At 50.0% G+C, this 23,381-nt stretch overlaps 1 protein-coding gene across 10 annotated transcripts in view; it reads left to right on the top strand.

Moving 5' to 3' along the window:
* FRMD4A (FERM domain containing 4A) overlaps window positions 1-23,381 on the top strand; it is a 608,721-nt gene that overhangs the window by 533,974 nt on the left and 51,366 nt on the right. For all 10 annotated transcript variants that reach the window (XM_032349452.1, XM_032349459.1, XM_032349456.1 and 7 more), the window contains 3 exons: window positions 9,211-9,287; window positions 15,372-15,510; window positions 21,271-21,412. In XM_032349452.1, coding sequence (XP_032205343.1) covers window positions 9,211-9,287; window positions 15,372-15,510; window positions 21,271-21,412 — 358 coding nt within the window. The remainder of the gene's footprint in view (window positions 1-9,210; window positions 9,288-15,371; window positions 15,511-21,270; window positions 21,413-23,381) is intronic.

The following is a 23,381-nucleotide window of genomic DNA, read 5'->3' as shown; positions in this document are numbered from 1 at the left end:
GGGTAGAAGACCCTACGATGGGGGCGGGGAGGCTCACAAGGAGCCTCCAGCTGACTTCAGACAGTTTGTAGGCAGAATGAGTTGTGGGGGTCTCTTCAGGTCTGGTGAGGTCCAGATGATGGACCTCGCGACCATAGATGCCCCCGGTTGCCTGTGGAATAGAGTTGAGCTCAGGCAGGGCTGCCAGGAAGGGGGAAGGGCTGTGGTTCCTGGGTTGTGGCTCTTGGGGCTGGCCCTCACTGCCACTTCCCTGTTGCCATAGGCCTTCCCATTGAGAGCTCTCCTTGTAAGCGGATGTCTAGGTCCAACCCTTCAGTTCTTCACAGTGTGGTTCAGATCCTAGCTCCCATCATTTAGTACCTGTGTGACTTTGAGAAAGTGACTTAACCTCTCTGAGCTTCCATTGCCATAATACCTACTAAAAAAACTTCACCATCCCGACAGACCATTTTTGAGTGCCTGATAAGCCTCGGGCTCTGTGTTAGGTGCCAGGAACTTTCTCTCAGGAGGCTTATAGCTTGGTAGAGAAGACATTTGTGGGGAAAAAAGACCATTGTGATACAGGATGGTCCTTGCTTTGGCAGAAATACTCACGTGAATGTCACAGAGAATAGGCTGGGGGCTGGGAAAGCCCCAGGGAGAGCTGGCTGCTGAGTCCAAGTGTCTGTTTCCTCCTTGGCTCCCCCCACCTCCCCTAAACGCATAGTTCCCCGAACTGACCTGCACACTTCAGAATCTAAGGAAGAGGAGATAAAAAAATAGTTTTATAAAATAGGACCAGTCCTTCTGGAGAGAGAAAATCTAGAGGAAGAGAGGAGGTTCCTAGAGGAAACCTCCTTTCTGGGAAAAAACACAGAGGCACAGAAACAAAACTGCTCCAGCAAACGGCTGGCAGCTCAGCCCGGGCCCCTCCATGCCTCCATCCAGGGGAGGGGCCGGACCCTCCAGCAGCTGGAGTGGGGCAGTCGCTGACCTCCGCTGGCTGCAGTCCCCACTGTAAGACCACAAGTGTTCTCAGCTGCAGCCTGCCTCGGAAAGCAGCCTGCCAAGTCCTGGTCCCGTGCCTGCTCGGCTGCCGCTCTGGGATGCATCCAGCCAGAAGGGCTCGGAGCTCACACCTGAGGTCTCGGCAGCCGGCCGCTTCCCTCCTGGAGCCCACAAAACCCTCAGTCTGCAAGACCTTCCCCCTCCCGGGGGATCGGCCAACTCTGGAAGCCTGAGGTGTACATGAGCTGCTCTTAATTACTCCCAAAGAGCCCTTGGCTGCCTTACTAATTTTTTTAAAGGTAGAGGACTGTCATTTAAGCTTTTTTTTTAGCTTAATTAAACAGGGTTCTAGTTGTGAGAGTCTACCTTTCTTTCCATGGAGAAGTGCTTGCCAACCTGTTCTCTATCCTGTCCCCATCTTCATGGAGTCCAGTGGCTTCCACCTGTGAAATCAGGGGTTACTGTGAGGCCACACCTCCGGACAGAGCCACCAGGCATAAGAGGACTGATGACAGCCATCCCCTGTTCCTGCCCCCAAGAGAAAAACACAGGTTTTCCCCCAGAGCAACCAAAAACCCTTCACGGCCATCCAGAGGTCTTTGCCATTCCAGGTGAAGGTGCTCATCATTTTCCCTCCAGATGTGCCAGATGTCACCTTAATTCCCTGCATGAGGCTTCCCATTGAAAGAAGTCAGGGCAGGTGTGATTAGCCTTGAAGGATTGTTTTTTTAAGTTCTTATTTTCATTTCGTAAGTGTAATATTAGTTTCAGGTGTACCATCTAGTAAGTTAGCACTAACTTACATCACCACGTGCTCATTGCGACAAGCGCACTCCTTCGTCCCCGTCTCCTGCTTAACCCATTCCCCTCACCCCCGCCACAACCCCAAGCCTTGAAGGTTTTCTAAAGGAAAGCCTGGAGCTCACGTTGACCCGCACAAAACTGGGCCATAGCGCTCATTGTTTAAGATAAGAGCGAGAGAAAGACAGCAAATCTAGACCCAGATATCAAGAATCACTGGCCAACTTCTCCATTCAACACTAACCCTGCAGCATCCCCCAGAAGCACACTCTGAGGAGGGAAGAAAGGACATCACGAGGCCAAGGATAAGAAGGAAAAACACTTTGAGCTTCCTTTAAAGCTTTTACATTTGCCAGAGATTTCTGGTAAGGTCTTTCTAGAAGAAAGGCCAAAGTACACACAAGAAGATAATAGAGATGTTCCCCCCTGCCCAGGGAGAAAAATAAAAGGCCGTGTAGTCCAGTAAGGGGAAAAAAGTGGCCTGTTTCTCTGGGCCTGTTAAGTACTTGTTGACCCTCTTTCTCTCTCTGCCCTGAGTAATGACTCTTAAGCCAAAGGAAGCTAAGAGGTTTCTGATGGGTTAAAAAGAGGTCATCCATTAAAGGGTCAAGGCCTGGTGCTCTGGGCATCTGTCACTGAATTAACTAAATCAGTTCAGAGCTTGTGGAGTCTGACAGTGAGGAGTAGGCAGCCAGCTGGGGGGACATCTTGATTCCATTACGTCTACTGAGAAAAATTAGCCATTGTTTTCCTTGCTGGATATGTGGCTTTCTCAGAAGAAGAGAGCGGTCAAGGAGCCCTCTTTCAGTGCAGGTAACAAAGGCCATACTCCTCTTCACTTCCTAAGCTCATGATCTGTGGACCTAGTTTATTAAGTTGGAGGGCCTGATTTGGTTCCCAACGTAGTCCGTTGCACGGACTACTGAGCCGGATTATGGTAAGATGCCTTCTTCCCAGGGTGAATGTTTTGAGATAACAGGTCAAGCTGACTCTGGTCAGAATTGTAGTGGACCTAGGAATTGGCTGGATAACTGGAACCAAGGATCCCAAAGAGAATATAGCAAACGCCAACCGAAAGGCAATGAACAAGAGCCCGGGTTAGGCCAATGATTGCGTTGTGAAAAATCCAAGTAAGACAAAACAGTTTTTAGAAGGCCCATGTTACCATGTTAGCCATCTCTTTAAAAAAAAAAAAAAATTACATAACCTGTACCTTGGGCGACTATGTGTTCAGAACTGTATTTTGACATGAAGACTAACACTGGTGTGTAAATGATGGAACAGAGAGAACATGATGAGAGCTAGTATTTTCGAGTGCCGGGTACCGGGCACAGCTTTTGGCTATATATAGTATATATATTAATATATATATTAATACATGTATTAATGTATTAATGCATAGTATATATATTAATACATGTATTAATACATTTATACAACAGCTCTATGGGGAAAAAAAAACCAAAACCAACTTATTAGTCGTATTTCAAAGATGAGAAATCTAAGACCCAAAGACATGACATCACCAGAATACACAGCCAGTGAGTGGTAGACAATGTGGCTTTGAAAACCATCTTTTAGTCCGTGTTACTCAGAAGTAGGAAGTGTTTAAGACAAGCAACTTTATTTTTAAATTCCAAGGAGTAGCCCTATGACACTCCCTGGATTTACAGTGCTGACCTCTAGCCCGTGCATAAGATCTAGGAATGTCCCTGCGCGTGCACACACACACCGTTTTATGGTAAAGGCAGCTAGGATGGAGAGGGACCCAGAGAGTCAGGACTATCATGAAGCCTCTCAACTTCCAAGCCAGAGTTCTCGCCCCTAAAAATGATACACTGAAACAGTGGAGAATAAATGATGGCCATGATTGATTATGTGAGGCAGGAGCAGGAACTCTATCTCAATAAGGTAGCACGGAGCCTCTGGAGAGTTTGAGAAGTCTAAGCTAGAAACTGTAGACGATTTCGCTTTCCATCACAAAGCTAATTGCTGTGTCATTGCTCTACAGTCTACTCCTTGTCTGACTTACCTTCCCAACTAGATTGTGAGCTCCTGACAAATACAGACACCCATTAGGCATCATGTTCTTTCTCTTTCGTATTAGCGTGGGTTGGCACAAAACAGACACCCCCTTCTTGGAAGATGGGAGTGGGGGTAAGGATAAGAGATGGCCTAAAAGCCCAGAGCCTCTGCTCTCTTCTTTAAGCATAAAGTAAAATATATTGAATCCTTATGCAGTTGCTATTAAGACACACAAACCCTGGTAGATGGTGTGAGCCCACCAAGTTGTGAGTGACAGCCCTCCTCCTGGAAGGTGAACAGAGCAGAAATGAAACAAGGAAGTGAGTTTTCTAGTTTGTTTGTTTCATTCTGAGCTTGGAGATTATTCCTGGCTGCGAGTCTCACTCTTTTTGTAAGAGAACTCTTTGCTGATGCTTGGAAAGGATGTGGGATCTTGACGCTGCCTTTGAAGAAGGGATCATTTCCGATCATTTCCTTGCCCATCGGCTCGCAACAGTGTGGTTCCTGCTCATGATCAGGTCTTCCCGGTGTGTTAGAAAGAGCCCAGGACAACCCAGTCCCAGGATGAGTCTTGACATCAGTTGCTTATTTAACCTCCGCCTGGCCCCTGACCTCTCTCCACTGGGCTTGCTTTATCCGTGGAAGAAGGACACAGGAGCAGATGGCTGCTGGAATTTTTGTCCAGTGCCCCCCTCCCACCCCAGGAGAAGCAGGAAGTTACTCAGAGGTCATTAAGAGGCTTGGTGACTCAGCCTCAGGGACAGGAGGAAGACAGGCTCCCTGAAGTCCTGGTCAAGAATCAGAGCCATTAAAACGAGCTTCCTGTCAGGTCTTTATGTGCCATCATTGCGAGAGCTCGTCCACCACTCATGTGTTGTTCCGGCACTCTGTAAACACTTGGCCTTGCTATGCCTTCCCCCACCCACAAGGAACAGGGCTTGTGGGGGGTGGAGCGGGGGGGGGGTGGGGACAGGAGCTGTTTTCTGCGCCAAACTTCAGTGATACACAGGATGTGGGAATCCAGCACACTTGCTAATAGGATCCAGTATCCAGGTCTGCTCATGAACTGTATATAGGGGACCCAGTGACCCTCAGGGCTCAAAGGCGGTATGTATTAGCCGCTCTTGTTTGCTCTCCGTGGATAAATGTCTCTCTGCTCCTCTTCTCTACATTAGAAGGTGAGAGTGGAGGACCTGTCATCACTTGGGAGTCACCTACCTGTCTGGGGCAAAAACTACAAACCACGTCTGGTACCCACTGTGGTCCCCTCAAGGGTGACAGACACCATGTCAATGAAGCCACCACTGGAGGGTTTCTCCAAGTCTTTGTTTTTAAGGCAGGCCCCGTGATGAAGGCCCTTCTTACTCCTGGTTCTTGTTGGTTGTTAGTCCTTCATGAGCCGCTGCAACACGGCGAGGCTTTGCTGTTTAGGAAACCAGAGGAATCCAGGTCTCTAAGAGGATCAAGAAGTAGTATTTGTTATGTACCAAAACAGGAAAGAAAAGCCACTGGGTAGGACGCACAGACTTGGTTTTATACTTCCTCCTGACAGTCCCATTGTTGCTCATTTGTAAAAATAATTCCGCTCATAAAGTTAACCAGCCATTAGTAAGTAAGAGCTGTTCCCACTAATTGGTGGGCCCATGTGGACAGGAGCGTAGAGTAATGGGCCAGGTGCCCTTGATTCCTGCTTCTGGTTCCTTCCCTGACTCGCTGTGTGGCCTTAGGCAGTGCCCCTTAATCTCTGGGCCTCACTTTCCCCAAGAAGAAAATTTCGCACTGGTTCTCCTCGGGGGGTGCTGGAAGATCAAAGATGCGATGTTTGCCGAGCTTTAAAGATGCCCAGGTGCTTTAGAAAGGCCTGATTTAATAGGTATTAATTAATAAATCCTTTAATTATTGATAAACCAGTATGTTAGCTTTTAATTAGCTTCATGGGCCTAAGTCATGCAAAATCATAAGGGAATAACCAGGCGGTGGTGATCGTCTGTGTGTATGTGTCTTTGTGTGGACTCACAAAGCTCATCGATGGCTCTAGCTGGGAGCTGGGTTAGGACAGCTGCAACAAGCCAGGGAGGCTCTCTGAAAGGACATGGATGATCTGGGGCCGCCTCCAAAACCGGCACAACGGCGCCCCGTGGACCCTGTTAACAGAGAGGAGGCAAGCTCGAGAAGCTTCTGTTTGCTCGCTGCTTGAACTGTCAGTCCTAGTGGCCAGCAGCTGCCTGCATGCTCAGGGAGGTCGGGGGAGGTGGAGAGATGTGAGCTGCCTTTCCCCGGGCCCCCAGCCTTCCCAGTCCCCCCTGCGTGAGGCGAAAAGGATCAGGCTCATGTTCCTCCATGAGCACATCCTCTTCTTCTGCTCCTGGGACCCTGCTAATGGCCCAGTGGAATTCTTTCCTAAAAAACTGTCCATCATTCACCTCACTCCCACGCACCCTTCCCAGGGTTTGTTTGATTTGCAGACGAGCTCCCTGCTTAGAGCAGACTTGAAGGAGAGCCCGTGCCCTGTCCCTTATTAGAAAATGTCCACGAGCACAGAGCCTCCTAGAGAGATGCTAGGAACCAGGCCGCCAGGGACCACAGCTGAGGCTCGGCTTGCCTTCTGCTTTTCGAGGAGCAGGACGGAGGAGGTGACGGGGAGCCAAGCCCTCTGAGCAAGGGCTCTTCTCTCTCAGCTCCTCCACCTGGCAGGAGGGGCTTCACACAAAAGCCCAGGTGAGGTGTTCCAAAGCGCCAGGTTTGTTTTCTTTCCTTGTGACCAGGAGGAGAAAGCCCTGGAGGCACCCATCAGATTCAGAGAAGGCACCTGACCTAAGTGCTGCCCAGTCCGGCACCGAGCCTGTGACCTGAGCACCAGCCGGGACCAAAGACTGGGACCAATGATAGAATTTGTGGGGCCGCTTGATCAAAACTTAGTGTGAGGGAAACGAGGACACCAAACCAAGTGCGGGGCTCTGCGGAGCACATGGCACACGCCCGTGAAGCTGGTCATAGCCAAGATGGGTGCGGCGCGGGGCTGAGGGTCCCGCTGAGGGAATAGCCAGCTGCCATCCACAGCATTTTTCAGAGAGGGATGGGAGAAGGGGTCAGGGGAATAATTCTACACACTTCAGTCGAGGATTTCCAGCATGCGAATAATCACATTTTATTTTTCTTAAACACTGATGTCAGATCTTGAGTTCGGAAATTTAAGAAAAAAATTATTTTGGTGTTTCTGTTATTTGCCAGGATTTGGAAGACATAAGAACAATTAGGAATCACACTAAGATCTAAGTTCTTGGAGCACTTCCTTTGTGCTGATGGCATGTTGAGGATCTGTTGCTTCTACCTTAGAAGGGCATTATTGCCCTTTTATAAATGGGGAAACAGGCTGGAGGAGATGCTCTTGCTTGCCTAAGGTCGAACAACATAGATGCAGGGACCCTGCATTCACCCAAATGCAGTTGGACCCCAGAGCGTGCGTGCCTGGCCGCTGCATCCAATAGACTTACTACCTCTGGTCTAGGAGGTCAGTGTCTGGGGTCTGTTAGGTTGGGCGTTTTTGTGTCTGGCAAAGTTCAGGTGGAATGTCTATAAATATCTAACAGCGGGGGAGGGGGTTGGTGAGGGAGGAACTTAAGGTATTTCATTGAGGGATTGAGCTTAGCAGAGCATCCAACAGGAGCGTGAGACTCAGATCTGTGACTTGAGTAATGGGCTCTGCTCAGGTGAGCTTTCATCCGTGACCTCACACACAGCTGTCTGAGCCAAGGTAGGGCTTTGGGTCACTTGCTTGCTTTGAGAATGTCTCTCTACCCGCTTGCTTGGAACCAGCACTAAAGGAAAAAGAGAAGTACAGTTTTCCTTGGGCTTTAGAGCAAAATGGTCTTTGAACTGTGGACCAAAGAGTCGTTAAGAGTAGATGACCTCCTTCCTATTACGCAGACAAAATAATTGTCACATGCTGCAGAGCAGGTCCTGAAAAGAAAAGAATGCAGTCGTTCTTGGAGCAGGTTTTCTTCCAGCCCAGTTCCACGAAGGGGTGGAGTCCTTTGGCCAAGACCTGACTAGTGGGCGTGTCTCGGTCTGGGGTCTGGAAGGGCAGGGTTGATCGGGCACAGGGAAATCACTATCCCATCTCTAGGAGGCAAAAAACGGGAGTAGGTCAGGGAGTGTCAGGAGCCCCGGCCCAGAGGACTGGGTTGTGGGGGAGGCTAGGAGGAGACCCTAAAAAGCACATGCCTCAATGCAATGAGTGAGAGAAGACCCCAGGGAGGCATCGGGGCTCCCAAGGTGAGGAGGAAGCACAGGATTCCCGTTTTACCCTACTTTGGGCAAAATCAACTCAGATTCTAGGTGCTTAGAAGGTTCTGCGGAATGCATCAAACAGAAGCATAAAGAATAGAACTACAAATGTGTATGCACATAACTTTAACCTCTTTTGACATTTTCCAGAGGGTTAAGTAACTTTCTTTTTCTTCCGATGAAAGGACCCCACCCCCCTTCGGAACTGTTGCCCTAATCACTCCCAGACCCTGCAGTTTCTTGTTAACAGGCTCCCTCTTGCAAGGAGGAGTGCCCACCAGAACCCCGAGGGCACGCATTGGGCAGTGGGAGGAACTCGCTCCCTCCCACTTTGCAAAACGGCCTCATTTCGACCTCCCCCTCTCTGATGGCAGCCAGCCCCTGGCGGCAGCGTCCTGCCGGCTGCCGGACTCTGGATTTGCTTTGTGCTGCGGAAAGAAGCAGGGGCTTGACAAGCTCATATTGATATCTCGAGTTGCCTGCCCCGAAATAAGGTTCCAGCAGCCCCCGCCCTTCTCGGGGAAGCTTCCCGAGCCAGATCGCCTGGGCGAGTCCGAGCTCTTACACATTAGTGGGCAGGAAGTGGAGTCCCGATGGGAGGCTGGGAATTTGACCGCCTTCCCATTTCAGCACTGGAGGGAGGAAGCTCAGTTCAGCGCTGCGCGCAGATGGCTCCCGCTCCCCTCTGAGCGCGCCCCTGCTCCCCGCTCTGCAGCTTGCCCTGCTAGCGCCCCCGCTCGCCCCCGCTCGCCCAGTCTTTGGAGGGAAAAGTCCGCGGAGCTGGGCACGGTCTTGGGTAAAGCAACAAAGGTAAAGCAGAGGGGAACAACTTGCAAAGAACTTGTTTTGTTCCCGTTAAGAAACCTGCAGGAAAATCCACACCCACGTTGCCGGGTTTGGAATTGGAGAGCAGCGTGTGTGTGTGTGTGTGTGTGTGTGTGTGTGTGTGTGTGTGTGTGTGTCTGCACCAAGAGGCAGAGGGCTTGCAAACAACTGTGCGGTCTCTGCTTTGATAAGGAAGCTGCCAGCTGTAGAAGTTAAGTAGCAAAGCGAGGAGGAGAGCCCTGAGCCAAGCACTCCTGAACGTAAACCGCATTGTTTTCTGTCCAGATATTCCAATGGAGGCAGTTGGAAAACCTGTATTTCAGAGAGAAGAAGTTTTCCGTGGAAGTTCATGACCCCCGCAGGTAAGCCAGGAAAGTGCTTTTCTGTTGGGAGTGCGTGGTCCAGCCGGCATGTTATTTGTATTATTATTTTCATGCTGTCATTGTTCGTTTTCGGGAGCAGCGGAGAGGGAGAGCGGGAAGAGGGCGGCTGCCCATGGGGAGTGCCCTCCAATCTGACGGTGAAGCTTTGTTTTGTACTAAATATGTCGATAGATGCGGTGGGTCCAAGTGTGCTTTGCATGTGTGCGGGAGTGTGTGTGTGTGTGTGTGTGTGTGTGTGTGCACGTGCGCATGCACGCCTGTGTGCATGAGAGGAACTGGCAATTCTGAGATCATCTCCTCAGGCTACACGTGTTCGGTGTTCGTGTGTGGTGTCTTGGCATGCCGGGGCGTTTTAGATGGATGGCACTTGAGCAGGCGGTGGCCTGAGTCCTTTTTGGGAGCCTGTGCCAGAGGAGAGTCTGAAGGACAGCTTGTCAGAGCTTCTGAGAATGTTTCAGGGAGAACGGTTGGCATGGAAAGGAAGCTATACCTAAAGTGTGAGCTTGTTTGGTTCCCCGAGCTGTGATTTGGGGGAGTTAGTGTTGTGGGTGGGTGTTGAAAGCGAGAGTTCTTTTTCTCCCCACCTCACATTGTGTCGCAGGGAGCACGAGTGTAAAAAGCTGTGCTCTCTAAGTCAGATGCCAAACAATAGGGTCCCAGTCTGGAATGCAGCAAGCCCTGCGTGGAAGGTTCTCGGGCGGCACATACTGGCTGCTTTTCCTCTCTTTGTCTGCTGGCAGTCCTGGACTTAGAGGCAGCTCAGAAACAGCAGCAAAATCCCCTGACAACGGGCCTGACACCTAAGGATAAATTGCTTTCAGGAGGTCCAGAGAGGACTTACTAGGAAGTAGCCCTAGGAAGATGGTGAAAAGTCAGACTCTACAGAGGGGCCAACAGGACATTTAGGTATCATGGATGCCACAGCCTTGGCCTGCCGAAGAGAAGGTGGCCTCAGCCACCCTCACACATGGCGTCTGAGCAGCCCAGACAAGCCTCTTTGCCTCCCAGAGAGCTCTCAGAACAGGATGCTGGCCCCCCAGTCAGAGGGCTGAGCTGGGGCAGTGTCTCTGGTCCTGCCGCCAGCGATAACCCAGCAGGGCTGACAGGCCACCCTGCCCCGCCATGTAATCTGCGTGACACATCCATTCCGCAGAGGGGAAAGGCTCAGCCCACGCCCCTCGGTTCCCACACAACCAGCAGGTGCAGAACATGGTGGAGACCCAGTCTGCACAATCAGATGAAGGCGGCGATGTTAGCAGAGGAACGACTTGTGCAGCATTTCTCGGGGTCCTTGGGGATGTCTCGGGCTGGAGTTGCTGCCTCTGCAGAGCAGGAAGCCGTCTGCAGGGTCCTGTGGGGGTGAGGCAGACGCTGAGAATAATAGTCCAGCCAGGCTTTTGCAGGCGAACTGAACCAGACCAGTCTCAGAAGCACAAGGGGAGGGAAAAGTTCTTTGTGACAAGAGTGAGATGCCCAGTGAGACGGAGGCAGAAAGGGGCTGCCTGAGAGCATGAAACCCAGGGACTGGGTCATCTAAAGGGCTGTGCCTCAGGACAGGAAGGAGGTACTGCTAGCTTCCTATTCTACATGTGGGGAAACTGAGGCACACAAGAACCAAAATCATCTGCTCTAGGTTGTAAAAAGCTGGCCAAGTGGTCCAAGAAGGATTTCAACCCAGGGAGCCTGGCTCCACAAACCACCGGCATCCCTGCTGTGTTTAGCACAACACACTGGGGCCCGCGTGTGGGGCCGGGGGCACCGGCCATAAATACTGAAGGTGGCCAGCAGCCGGGCTAGTCGGGGCAGTTCCTGAGGAGGAGAGATTCTGAGCTGAACCCCAAAGCATGACTAGGATTGCAGGCTGAAGGTCGGCCCTTGGTGGGGATGAAGGCTTCATTGGGTGGTGTCAGAAGAGGGGAGGAAGGTGCCGGAGGCTGGCGGAGCGCCGAGTGTGATCACCTCTCCCCCAGGAAAACAGCCCTCTGTCAGCCTAAAAGCAGGGCGGGCGGGGAAGGAGGCCAGGATGGTGTCTGCCCTGATGCTTTAAAGACAGCTTTTCGGTGTGTGCACCGGGTTCCTGCTGGCACAGTGCCTTTGCTCTGCCCTGAGAGTTTCCCCTCCCGCGGCAGCAAGCAAGCGCTCTTCCCACAGCCGCAGGGTGCTCCTTCCAATAACCACCATGCCCACGGCTGTTGCCAGCTTTGTTTGGAGCAGGGAAGACGAGTCTGGTTGACTCTACGTTGGGGTGGTCCCAGCCAGGAAAGGGGGTCTGAACCAGAGTGACGGAGAGCAAGTACGGAACAGGATCCTGTCCTAAAGGGGCCATTGATGGGACACAGTAGGGACGGGGCATCAGCCCAGGCAGAGGGTGCGTCCTTGATCCCCGGTCCCAGGTAGGACCATAGAAGGTAACCTTAGACCCCTTAACTCGATACCCACATGGATTCTGTGGTTCCCTGAGCTTGGCAAATCTTCCGTTTCTAAGGTTTAGGCAAAACAGAAGTTGGTGGGCTGGGAAGAGCCTGAAGGGGAAGATGTGGAGAAGAGATAGATTACTAATGGAGCAGGAGAAGACTCGGTGTCTGGTATGGTTTCCAGCAGAACCTTCCAGACCTGGCCAGCCCCTGAACACTTCTTCCCTTGCCTTCCTTACAGGCCAAGCACCTGGCCTCTACCTACTCATGCTCTCACTCAGACACACTCCCAGTTACTTTTCCTTTCTTTTATTTTTTTTTTTAAAAGGATTTTATTTATTTATTTAACAGAGATCACAGGTAGGCCGAGAGGCAGGAAACAGGCTCCCTCCTGAGCAGGGAACCTGATGCGGGACTCCATCCCAGGACCCTGGGATCATGACCTGACCTGAAGTAAGAGGCTTTAACCCACTGAGCACTCACGCGCTCCTTACTTTTCCTTTCTAATTCCGCTTTTCAGGGAGAAAAGATAACACTTCCTCCCAGGAGCCACCGTGGGTGTAGAAGCCAACGTAGGAGCCCTGATCAGTTACTTTTTGCTTATCCAGAGACCTGTGGGGCTGCTGCTCCTAACTCTTACTGACTCCTTCCCCTTTATCTTCAACTGTGTTCTCTCTCAGAGCTGGCGTTTTCTCCTGACTTTTAACTAAAGTGAGGAATTACTGTGCCTAGAATCAGTAGCAGTAATGAGCCACCAGATTTGAGTTTTTCCCTAAAAGTGGGTCTGAAGAAGACCCTCTTTTTGGTCTTTAGCCCCCGAGAGAAAATCATGGGAACAGCTCTAGATTTTCTTCCAGGGAAAATGTGTCATTAAAAAAACGATTATTTGAGAGTTTCTTCTAAATTAGATATCTTAAGGGCACCTGGGTGGCTCAGTGGGTTAAAGCCTCCCTTCGGCTCAGGTCATGATCCCAGGGTCCTGGGATCAAGCCCCGCATCGGGCTCTCTGCTCAGCGGGGAGCCTGCTTCCCACCCCCTCTCTGCCTGCCTCTCTGCCTACTTGTGATCTTTCTCTGTCAAATAAATAAATAAATAAAAATTAGATATCTTAAACCTGAGAACACTCTTCTTTCCTGATGTTCACATCAGATACCCAGCCCCCACCTTGCCCTGTGCGCATGTGAGCGTGTGTGTGCACACGCGCGCACACACACGCGCGCATGCAAACGCATTCTCCGATTTCATTTGCAAAATCATCTGCCTAGCCTAGGGAATACACTTCACAGAAAGCATGATCCTGTCACTATTTTTTTCCCCCAACACCATGGCTGTGGCAAATTATGTTGGGACCCACATTTCCCACTTGTTACCATCTGATCACCTCTTGTACCCCAGATTTATGCCTTATCTGCTCCATAAATGTGTGTGTGTTGGTGGGGATAATGTGGAAGATGGGCTACACTGCTTTCTACCATGGCTCTCTCTTTATACCCAGCCTGCCAGCTGACTGAATTTGAAATTGATAACCAGCTCTTTCAAGGAACACTGAGTTAGAGCAGTGTGAGAAGTCCAGACTCCCTCGGGACGTCCCACAGGCTGTGGCCTTGGTGATTAGAACAGAATTTACTTATCCTTCACCATAGGCAGTATTGCCTTAATAAAGGACGTTGTCAAAGGCTTTTCCTGTTTCTGAAGTTTGTCTTGGCCCAGCGCCAGGAGCTGAAGCTCAGAAAGGACTGTCCAGTGACCTTGAATGGCCCATCTTATCCCAGACAAGACAGAGGCTTGGAAATTCTGAACCCTAAGGAGCCAGTAAATAAAAAGAATAGCATTATTCATGATAGCCAAAATATGGAAACAACCTGAGTGTTCACAGAGGGATGAGCAGATAAAGACATGGTGATGTGTGTATATACAACGGAGTATTATTCACCCATAAGCAAGGAGGCCATCCTGCCTTTGGCAGCCATGTGGGTGAACATGGAGGACGTTATGCGAAGTGAAATAAGCCAGACACGGGGGAAAAAAAAAAAAGAACTGCATGATCTCATGCATATGTAAACTCTCAAAAGTCAAATATGTAGAAGCAGAGAGTAGAAGGGTGGTTACCGGGACCGGGAAGAGAGGAAACGAGGGGATGTTGGTCAGACGGACAAAGTTGTGGTTGTGTAGGACGAGTAAGCCCACGGAGCTAAGCTACAGCGTGGGGACTGTAGTTAATGATGCTGTACTGAATCCTGGAAATGAACAAAGAGAGTAGATCTCAGGGGCTCTGGAGACAGATAAATGAAGTCATGATCTATGTTCATTAGCTTGAGAGTAATAATCATTTCACTATGTGTATGTGTATCAAATTCTCTCGTACACCCGAAATAGAATTTTTTCAGTTTAAATTCGAGCTAGCATTGAGTGCAGCACTGGTTTCAGGAACAGAATCCAGTGATTTTATGACCCACACGCAACACCCGGGGTTTATCCCAAGAGCCCTCCTTAATGCCCATCACCCTTATAGCCCACCCCCTCACCCAGCTCCCTTCCAGCCTCCGATTGTTCTCTACTCTCAGAGCCTCTTAGTGGCTTGCTTCCCTCTCTGTTTTATCTTATTTTTCCCTCCCTTCCCCTCTCTTCATCTGTTTTGTTTCTTAAATTCCACATGTGAGTGAAGTCATATGATATATTTCTTTCTCTGACTTACCTCACTTAGCATAATACACTCTAGTTCCATCCGCACTGTTGCAAATGGCAAGATTTCTTTTTTTTTTAAATCACCAAGTAATACTCCATTATATAAGGAGCCAAGAGAAAAGCAAAAAGGAACTATTGGAACCTCATCAAAATAAAAAACTAAAGCGCAGTAAAGGAAATAATCAACAAAAGTGAAAGGCAACTGAAGGAATGGGAGAATGTACTTGCAAACGACATATCAGGTAAAGGGTTAGTTTCTGAAATATATAAAGAAATACAACCAAATAATCCAGTTAAGAAATGGGCAGAAGACATGAATAGACACTTTTCCGAAGCAGACATCCAGATGGCCAACAGACACATGAAGAGATGCTCACCATCGCTCATCAGTGAAATGTAAATCAGAGCCACAATGAGATATTACATCACACCTGTCAGAATACCTAAATTTAACAATTCTGGAAACCTAGGTATTGTGAGGATATGGAGAAAGGGGAACCTTCTTATACTGTTGGCAGGAATGAGAACTGGTATAGCCACTCTGGAATAGTATGGAGGTTCCTAAAAAAGCTAAAAATAGATCTACCCTGTGATCCAGCAAATGCACTGCTAGCTACTTATCCCAAGGACACAAAAATGCTGATTTGAAGGGACCCATGTACCCCAGTGTTTATAGCAGCAGTGTCCACAAGAGCCAAATTGTGGAAAGAGCCCAAATGTCCATTGACTGATGAATGGTTAAAATGCAATTTTTATTAAAAAATTAAAGAGATGGCCTTTGCCAGTTAGTTTCCCTAAGTGTGTGTGTGTGTGTGTGTGTGTGTGTATTTGCATGTGTGTACGCTCCTCTGTCCATTTATGCAAGGGCTTTTAGGTCCCTTGGGTTCTCAGTAAAAGCTGTCGACCGGTCCCTGGAGTTCCGCATCATCGACACGGTTGAACCTTGTGATTCTTGTGGTCCCAGGGCCTCAGTGACGAGGAGGACGTTTGGACACAGTGGCATTGCGGTGCATACGTGGTACGCATGTCCAGCTTTGATCAAGTCCATCTGGGCTATGGCCATTAGCCAACACCAGTTCTATCTGGACAGAAAGCAGAGTAAGGTAAGTCCTTCTCTGGAGACTGGGAGGGACTCCATAATGACTGGCCATTTCATCTCGTCGCTGGCCTGCCTGAGGGCACCTTAGGCCCCGAGTTTCCTAGTTGAGGGATTGGGAATTAGGTGGGTGGGGGTGGCCTTGTGTCCCTCGCCCTGAGACGTGTGCAGGTGTGGACTTGCCTTTCGGTTATGGGAGGGAGGAAGGAGACGGCTCTTCCCGGGGGGCACGTTCCACGCGCCTCGATTAGGGGGCTCGGGCCCAGCCACGGTTGCAGCCTCTGGAACCATTTCCTGTAGCCAGGTAGGGCCCTTTTGAGGAATTCAGAGGGTGCTTCTGAACCTCAGGAACTTCTCCCAGGAACAAGCATCAAGCCCTTTCTGGTGTTTAAACAGTGGCATATTGTTTTCTTTTTGAGAGGGGGAAAAAAAAAGCAACCATTTGCAATTAATAGACACCATCTAACTGTTTAGGATAATTGCTATGAAAGTGCTTCAGGCTTTTCCAACTGCCACCTCCATTTTTTTTTTTTTTTTTTTTAAAGTCAGAACTGGAAACATTTAAAACAAAACAAAACAGGACCAGCAGCCTCCCAGCCCTGCTTCCCTAAGGTAGGCCTGGAGCCTCAGGCCTTGGTAAACAGCCATCCTCCAAGGGAGATCTGACCCAGCCCCTCTGCAGACACACAGGTGCATTTCCCGGCTGGTGGGAGAATGACGTCTCCTTGGTTCACACGGGGCTTCTATCAACACTCGGCCCCCTCTTCCTCCAGCCCCTGTCTGCCGTGCTGCCTTGCCTTCCCCCTACGAGCTGTTCTTCCAGAGCTCTCTGCTGAAGAGCCCCATCAGGAGGGGTCTTGCCCCTTTCCCAGGATCCTGCTGGCTTGGGGAGGAGGGGTTGCAGAGCTATGGAGGAAGCTGGCATTGGCCCCTGGGAGGTTTTGTCCCATCATGTGGGCTCTCGGGAGGCGAGGAGGTGGCCGGACCCTGGCTTGACTGGGCCTGAGATGCATCAGATCTGCCCCCTCTTGGATACTTAAGACTTCTTCTTCTGCCTTATTTTCTGTCCAGATGGAGTTGCTCTTTCCCTGGCTTGGGAAGGGGAGGGAAGAAGAGACCTTGGCATCTAGTGGGAGGAAGGAGAAAGATAGTACGAAAATAGGAGGAAAGGAAACAATCTCTCAACTCATAATTCAGTTTCAAATCTGAGCCCTTCCTGTGTAGCTGTCACTTTCTTCTTTATAACACGTTTTTCTCCTCGGCTAAGTCTTCTTCCTGACCCCTTTTTTCGTCATTTTCTGGGGTGAATGGGCACAGAGTGGGGGGGGTGGGCTTGTTGTTAGGCATAATAGGAGCATTCCACAGCTTTCCTGGTGATGATGGACATTGGCACAGGGATTTGAAGCCTGATTAGATCAAAAGAAACAGGGCCAAAGCGTTTTGACTCATGCTTTAGATTGAGACGGTGGGTGGGTGTCAGCATTTTGCCCTCGGGTCACTGGAGTTGGAGGTCCAAACCTTAAAATGTGGACTCCAACCTCTGCATTGTTTGGGAATGGGTGGTAAGGGGTAGAGACCTTGGCAGCCCTCCTGAACCCCACTGCCAGTTCCTCCTGTGGGCAGACCCCCCACACACTGTTAGCACAATTTTGAAAGGAGAAGACAAAGTGTATCTCACCCTTAGCTTAGTGCATTAGTGGTTTGAGATCTTCCGCTTCCATTGCCAGACTCGTTCTTTGCACTAAGGGTCTCTTGGGTAACACAACAGGCCCATTAACAGGGCCTTCTTTCTTCCCCATTTTTGAAGATGGTTTTACTCTGCAGTTGAAGAAGCCTTACCCACCAGGCTTAGAGGGTAGCCCTCTGATCAACTTCAAAAAGTAATTATCAAATATCATTTATTAACAGGAAGTGCCTTTTAAAAGGCCAAACATGTACCCACAGCAATAGGGAAATTTCAGCTGTCCTTCTCAGTGACCCCTGGGGGACCGAAGGAAATACACACCCAGAAGCAGGAGAACTTTCCCCCAGTAAGCTCTGAATGCTCAGAGACACTCCAGAGCGTTTCTCGTGGAAACACATTCCGCAATCCACAGTGGCAAGGGAGAAACAAACTGTCCCATGTGGAAGCCCAGGGACTCTGTTTCCAGTTCTGTGAGCCTAGGCAAGTCTCCATTGCTCCTGCTTAGCTTCCCCAATTAGAGAACAAGAAAGGAAAGGCAGACATTTTTGACTGGCCTGATGACATAGTGTGTGTGAAATCGCTTGAGATATGTGCTGTCTCTAACTATCAGCACTCATCCACCGTACTGTTCCCTGGCCAACACTTGCGTAAAGGTGAAGTTCTTTCAAAGCTTCCCAAATGAAGTCAGAGAGGAGAAAATTCCCCTTAGGAAGTACATTACAACACCTTTCGCTTCTGGAATGTCGTTCTCTGTACAAAGGTGATGTGATCCATCTCTGGTGGGCAGAATGACCTCTGCTGAGTGATGGCCGACAGGCTTGGGACGAACTGCAAAATATTTCTGAGCAACCGGTGCTGGCTGGCCTACGGGGCCGTTGCTTCACACCCTGCTGCCCCAGGCCATGCCAGCCATTCCGTTCTCTGAAGTGCTTCGGCAGGGCCCGGGCCTCCCAAGTGATGCTTATCAGCCCCAGAGACAAGTGCAGTCTAGTGGTCTGAGTCAGCGGGGGTGGGGGGCCGAGCAGTCTCGGGTTCTTCCCTGGTGCTCAGGCATTTTCCTCTTTCAGGAGCCTTGTCCAACTCTTGTAAGAAAAACGCACTCTCTCTCTTTCTCTCTCGCTCTATTTCTCTTTCTCTCTCTCATTCTCACATACACACACACACATACCACACCTTCCATCACCAAAGACAGAAAGGAAAGAGCCCCTGTTGGTTGGTTTCCTGTGGCTCTTGCAGAATGAAGGGCTGTACAGGCACCAGTTACAACTGGCCACTTGTGTTTCCTGACCCCAAGCATCCTAGCAACCTCTGAAGCCCAGATCCGAGGACTGTCTTGTTGACTTGGGGGGAAAATATTTGAAAGCTTGAGTTGTGGAGAGTAAACCTTAGATGCCTCTCTTCTGAACTCAGAGTGGGGACTTCTCAAGTTGGCCTCCAGTCCAGACATCTTTCCTTCTTCTCAGTAGTTTCTTTTTTTTTTTTTTTCCCTTATCCATCTTCCTCATTCCATCTAGATGAGAACCAGAGTGACAGCATGGTAGGGGACAGTGCAATCAGGTGACAGTACTAAAACTCAGTAGAGCAAGCCCCTCAAAGCACAGAGCTCAGAATGTTGGAGGGTCTTTTAGGTTGTCCCAAAGGCTTGACTCTCCCCATCTGTACCCACTCTTCTTAGCATTGCTCTTTGCACTGGGTCTTTTGGGTCATTGTCCTATTTCCATTTGGAGAGAAGCTAGTAATTTCCTAAAGCTTCTAAGAATCTAGTCTCTCTTGGGAAGGGTATCTCTTGGTCCCTTTTCCATATTTGGGTTTTTGCCTCTCAGATCCATCTGTGGTGGGAGTGAAGGTTGTGGGGGGAGGGGCAGGTGTTCCATGTGATTAGGGAGATCCCCCAGGTTGAGCCATCAATCTCACCTCATTTTACCAAATTACTTCCAGGCCCTGATTTGGATCTTTTCCTATTTCAATTCCAGTGGCTTTTCCATGTATTATCTAATTTAGTCCTTATCACAACTCTGCCATGTGAGTTTTAAGAGCTCCCATTTTACACACAGGGATCTGAGTATCAGACAGGTTGAAGGTCATGGCCAAACAGTGGTGAACTGGCCAGAGCCAAGATTCCAGTCCAGATCTTTCTGACTTCAAAGCCTGGACGCCTCCCCACCACACTGAGTTGTTCTCTGTCTCCATGAGTCATTAAGTAGCTACAAGCGACAGCTCCTTTTATTCAAGTGTGGGCGTTGGTGAAGAGGAGTGCTATAGAAAGGAATGGGTGTGCTCCCTCTGCTTGCTCAGAGGGTGAAGCTCAACCAGCTGGGCCCGTGGTCCTGTGCTTTATTTACGAAATGAAAGGCACTTCCTGCTTCTTCCTGTACCCCGCCCCCCCGCCAACCCCCAGCCAGAGCACTGTGGGGTCCCTGGTGGCCAGGCTTATATCCTGAGCAAGTAGGCCCTGACCTGAGGGAAGTGACCTGGATCTGAGTGCAGGGACATTCAGAGTCAAGGTCAGAAAGGAGACATCAGTCAAGGAAGGACCAATGGGATGACATGCATACCCGGAGAACAAAACAAGCAAAAACATTGCATGTTTCCTCGGTCCCTCAGACACTCTTACAACAATAAGAAAGTGCTCAGCTGTCAGAAGACCTGATCCTTCATCAGTGTCTATATCAGTGTGGAGACCAGAGGAAGGGCAAAGCCATGGGGGTTCAGAGAGCCTCTGTTGGGCAACGCAGGGCACCTGGGCAGAGGACGCCAGTAGGGAAGAATGGGTTGCATCTACCCCCTGTGCCATGCCCCCCATATCTGCCCTTTGCTGGCTTCTCCTGTGTGGGGGACAGACTTGGTCTCACACACAGGGCTGTGGTGGGGGATGGTTGGATGAACACAGATGAAGGGACTGAAAACCTCAGTTTTGGGATGTCTCCTGGTTCCATTGATATTCGGGCTATAGCCAATGGCCACAGAAAGACAGCTCAGCAAATATATGGGTTGTACTAGCATTTACAGTGGTTTTCATTAAGTTCATGCTGTGGGGAAAGCCTCTTGCCTTAAGCACGATCGCAAAAATTGGTTTCTTAAAGGGAGGAAAAAAAACCCAAACAAACATCAAACACATGTAGGAAATGCAAACCCATTTTCATCTACTGAGGGCAAGTAGCTAAAAAGGTAGCTTTGTGAAAAACTAACACTTTTAGGAATATGATTCTGGTAACAGAGGATTTTTCTAATTAATCCAGCCCCATGCTATTCTTAGCCAAGGCAGGCCAGTTAATAAGCAGGATAAACAGAGTGGAGCTTTAAGTAGAATCTGAAGACTTTGGAGAGCACAGTTAGGTATCAAAATAGAAGCAGAGCACAGTGTTGGTCACTTATTGGTGGGACCTGAGTGTCCATGGGAGCAGTTGTTCCAGCAGCTTCTACACATGTAGACATGTTCTCGTACGTCTAGAGCAGGATCACTTGCCAACCCTCTGAACACTTCATGGCCATGTGACTAACACTGTAAGGAGTTGAAATCCCCTCAGAATCTACTGGAACTTCACAAATCTGTTTCACATACCTCTTCTGTCATTCATAAAGCTGAAAATTATTTTTTTCTCCTCCTTTAAACATAAACTACAATCATTGCTATTTATTGAGAGCTGTGTCCCGGGGGGCGGGGGGCGGCATAGGGGAGCCCTTCCCATGCCTGTCTTCCTTTGACCCTAACAGAACCTTCAGTGGTAGGTAGTGTTTTTTTTCCCATTTTATAGTTGGGAATAATGAGGCTCAGTGAGATCAAGGGCCTTTCCCCAAACCAGGACTCTGATGTGGTCCATCTGCTGCCAAAGCCCCCGTTCTCGGCACGGCACAGTAGAGCCTGTAGAATAGCTTGGAAAAGGCATTAGTGTGTCTTCTCTAGAGCCACAGGCCCTGCAGAGTTTCAGTAATGAGGAATGGGGTCTGGGAACACACACCTAAAAATGCTGCAAGCCATGCTGTTAGTCCATTTGCTAAATTTCAGGAAGACAAGCCCGCGAGCTATATTTCTGTCTTCCAGGCGAACTCCTCTTTATAACCCGGCTCTCTTTTCCACTGTAGTCTAAAATCCATGCCGCACGGAGCCTGAGCGAGATCGCTATTGACCTCACCGAGACGGGCACGCTGAAGACCTCCAAGCTGGCCAACATGGGGAGCAAAGGGAAGATCATCAGTGGCAGCAGCGGGAGCCTCTTGTCGTCAGGTAAGCCAGCTCTTGCTGGAGAGCCGCCGAGTGGGGAACGTGGGAGAGACTGTTGCCGACGCATGGCTTCCACCCCACAGTGGCTCCGGGGAAGACCGGGGAGCGGCAGCCGCTGAGGGCACAGCTTGGCGGGCTCGCCAGGAGCTGGCTTCAGTTGTGAGACCAAGTTTCTGAGCCAAATAGGCATCTGAGAAAACTGCCAAAAGTGCCAAAGGGTGGAGGGGAATAAGAAGCAGCAGAACCCTGCTGTGTGGGAATGACTATTGGCCCCGTATCCCTAATCAGGCGCCCCCCAGAGCCTTCTGAATGCTGATGGGTGAGGGTCAGGAATGTCACGTCCGAGGACGGGGTGGGGTCCGTTCATTTGTATGTCCTTAAAGGAGAGTTAGATGGAGGAGGGGCTAAGGGGGGGCTCCTAGTGTGGAGCAACACTGCGTCGTGTTCTCAGGGGAACTCTTCAGGACCCTAGAAGGTACAGAAACTCTTGGCCTTCGGCACGGAGAGTCTTGGGGTCACCAAATGTGGTGTAGCAGTTAAGCGCCTTTGCAACTGAGAGGCCGAGGCTCTGATCCCAAGTTTGTTTCTAAGAGCCCCCAGCAAGTCATTCTGTCCTGAGTGTGTGAGGGGTGGATGAGTTCTGAGGATTCAGATGGGGCTGATGTCCAGAATAGCAATGCCTTTCGCTTTAGTGAGAGGAAGGAGGGTGAGGTTTCGAGGACCGCAGGAAGAGGGAGGGAGCCATCATTGTTTGGAAATGTTAGAAAGTAACTAATGCAGGTCAGTCGCCAGGCCACACCATCAAAGGCTGATTGTTCTTGGGGAAAGTGTACCCTTGCCTCAGCGCCATGAAAGGGAAGCAAGAAGTCTTTATCTGACCTCATCTTCCAGAGTGTTTGCTCTTTCTTCTTCTTTTTTTTTTTTTCCTTAAGACTCCTTCCTGTTCTAGCATTCTAGGAGCTGCCTCTGAACATTATGTCCTTAGTGTCACCTTTGTTCTATACCTGTTGGAACATCCCTCTGTCTTTGATGACCCCGCCCCATAGAGGGTGGTGTCTAGGGAGGCCCCGCCCCATGCAGTCCATGGAGGCCCCGCCCTTCACACGAAGCCTTTCCTTCTCCACTGCTCTTGCTTCCACCCCTGGTGATGAGATGCTGGACGAGAACCACAGCACCTTTATTCACAGAGGCATCCTGCCTGCCCAGACCTCCTCTCCTGCCTCCCTTGGCTTTGGTCTAGATTCATCCACCCCTCACGGCACTTCCTCTTTGTTGCACCTTCCGTATTGTGTTTCTCTCCTAGCTTTCTGTTTTGTTTTCCCCTGGCACTTCCACAGTTATAAAAGGATGGAAGTGAAAATATCACCAAAGATAAACAAGCAAGCATGAGCAGTGGAAAGTAATTATGTCTCCGTAAGAATAAAAGCCCGTCAGTCCCCAGGGTCTTTCCTAGAATCACGTCTACTGACCGCACACCGCAGCAGGGAGGAGAGCCCGTGGAGGAGAGCCTGAAGCAGTCTGGGTGGCTTCTAGGCTGGCTGAGTGCAGTCAGAGCCAGGAAGAGATGTGGGCCCAGAGGACGACGGGGAGGATATGCCCCGCCTGGAGCAGGAGGCCTGTTGGGGGGTGGCGGTGCGCGGGGTCGGGGCTCACGGAGTTTCAGCTCAGGGGCCCACACCGGGCTCGCCATTCAGAGGCCTTGGGAGGGCCCGTGTGTTTTTGTGACCGTGACGCATTTTGCATTCTTTGCTTTCTCACCTTGAAGTGCAGATTACACACAATGTGTCCCAATGTTAGTTTCAGGCATACCGTGTAGTGTATGAGTTGGTCGGAGTTCCCCTGTGCTCCCTGCAGGTGTGGCTCCCATCTGTCACCCTGCGACACTAGTACCATGGCATCGACTGTATTCCCCGTGCTGTCCGTTTCAGTCCTGGGATGTACTTATTTCACCACTGGAAGCCTGGACCCCCCA

This window comes from Mustela erminea, chromosome 6, assembly GCF_009829155.1.
Source record: "Mustela erminea isolate mMusErm1 chromosome 6, mMusErm1.Pri, whole genome shotgun sequence".
Lineage (NCBI taxonomy): Eukaryota > Metazoa > Chordata > Mammalia > Carnivora > Mustelidae > Mustela > Mustela erminea.
The sequence above is the reverse complement of the archived record's forward strand: the minus strand, read 5'-3'. Positions and strand labels throughout refer to the sequence as shown.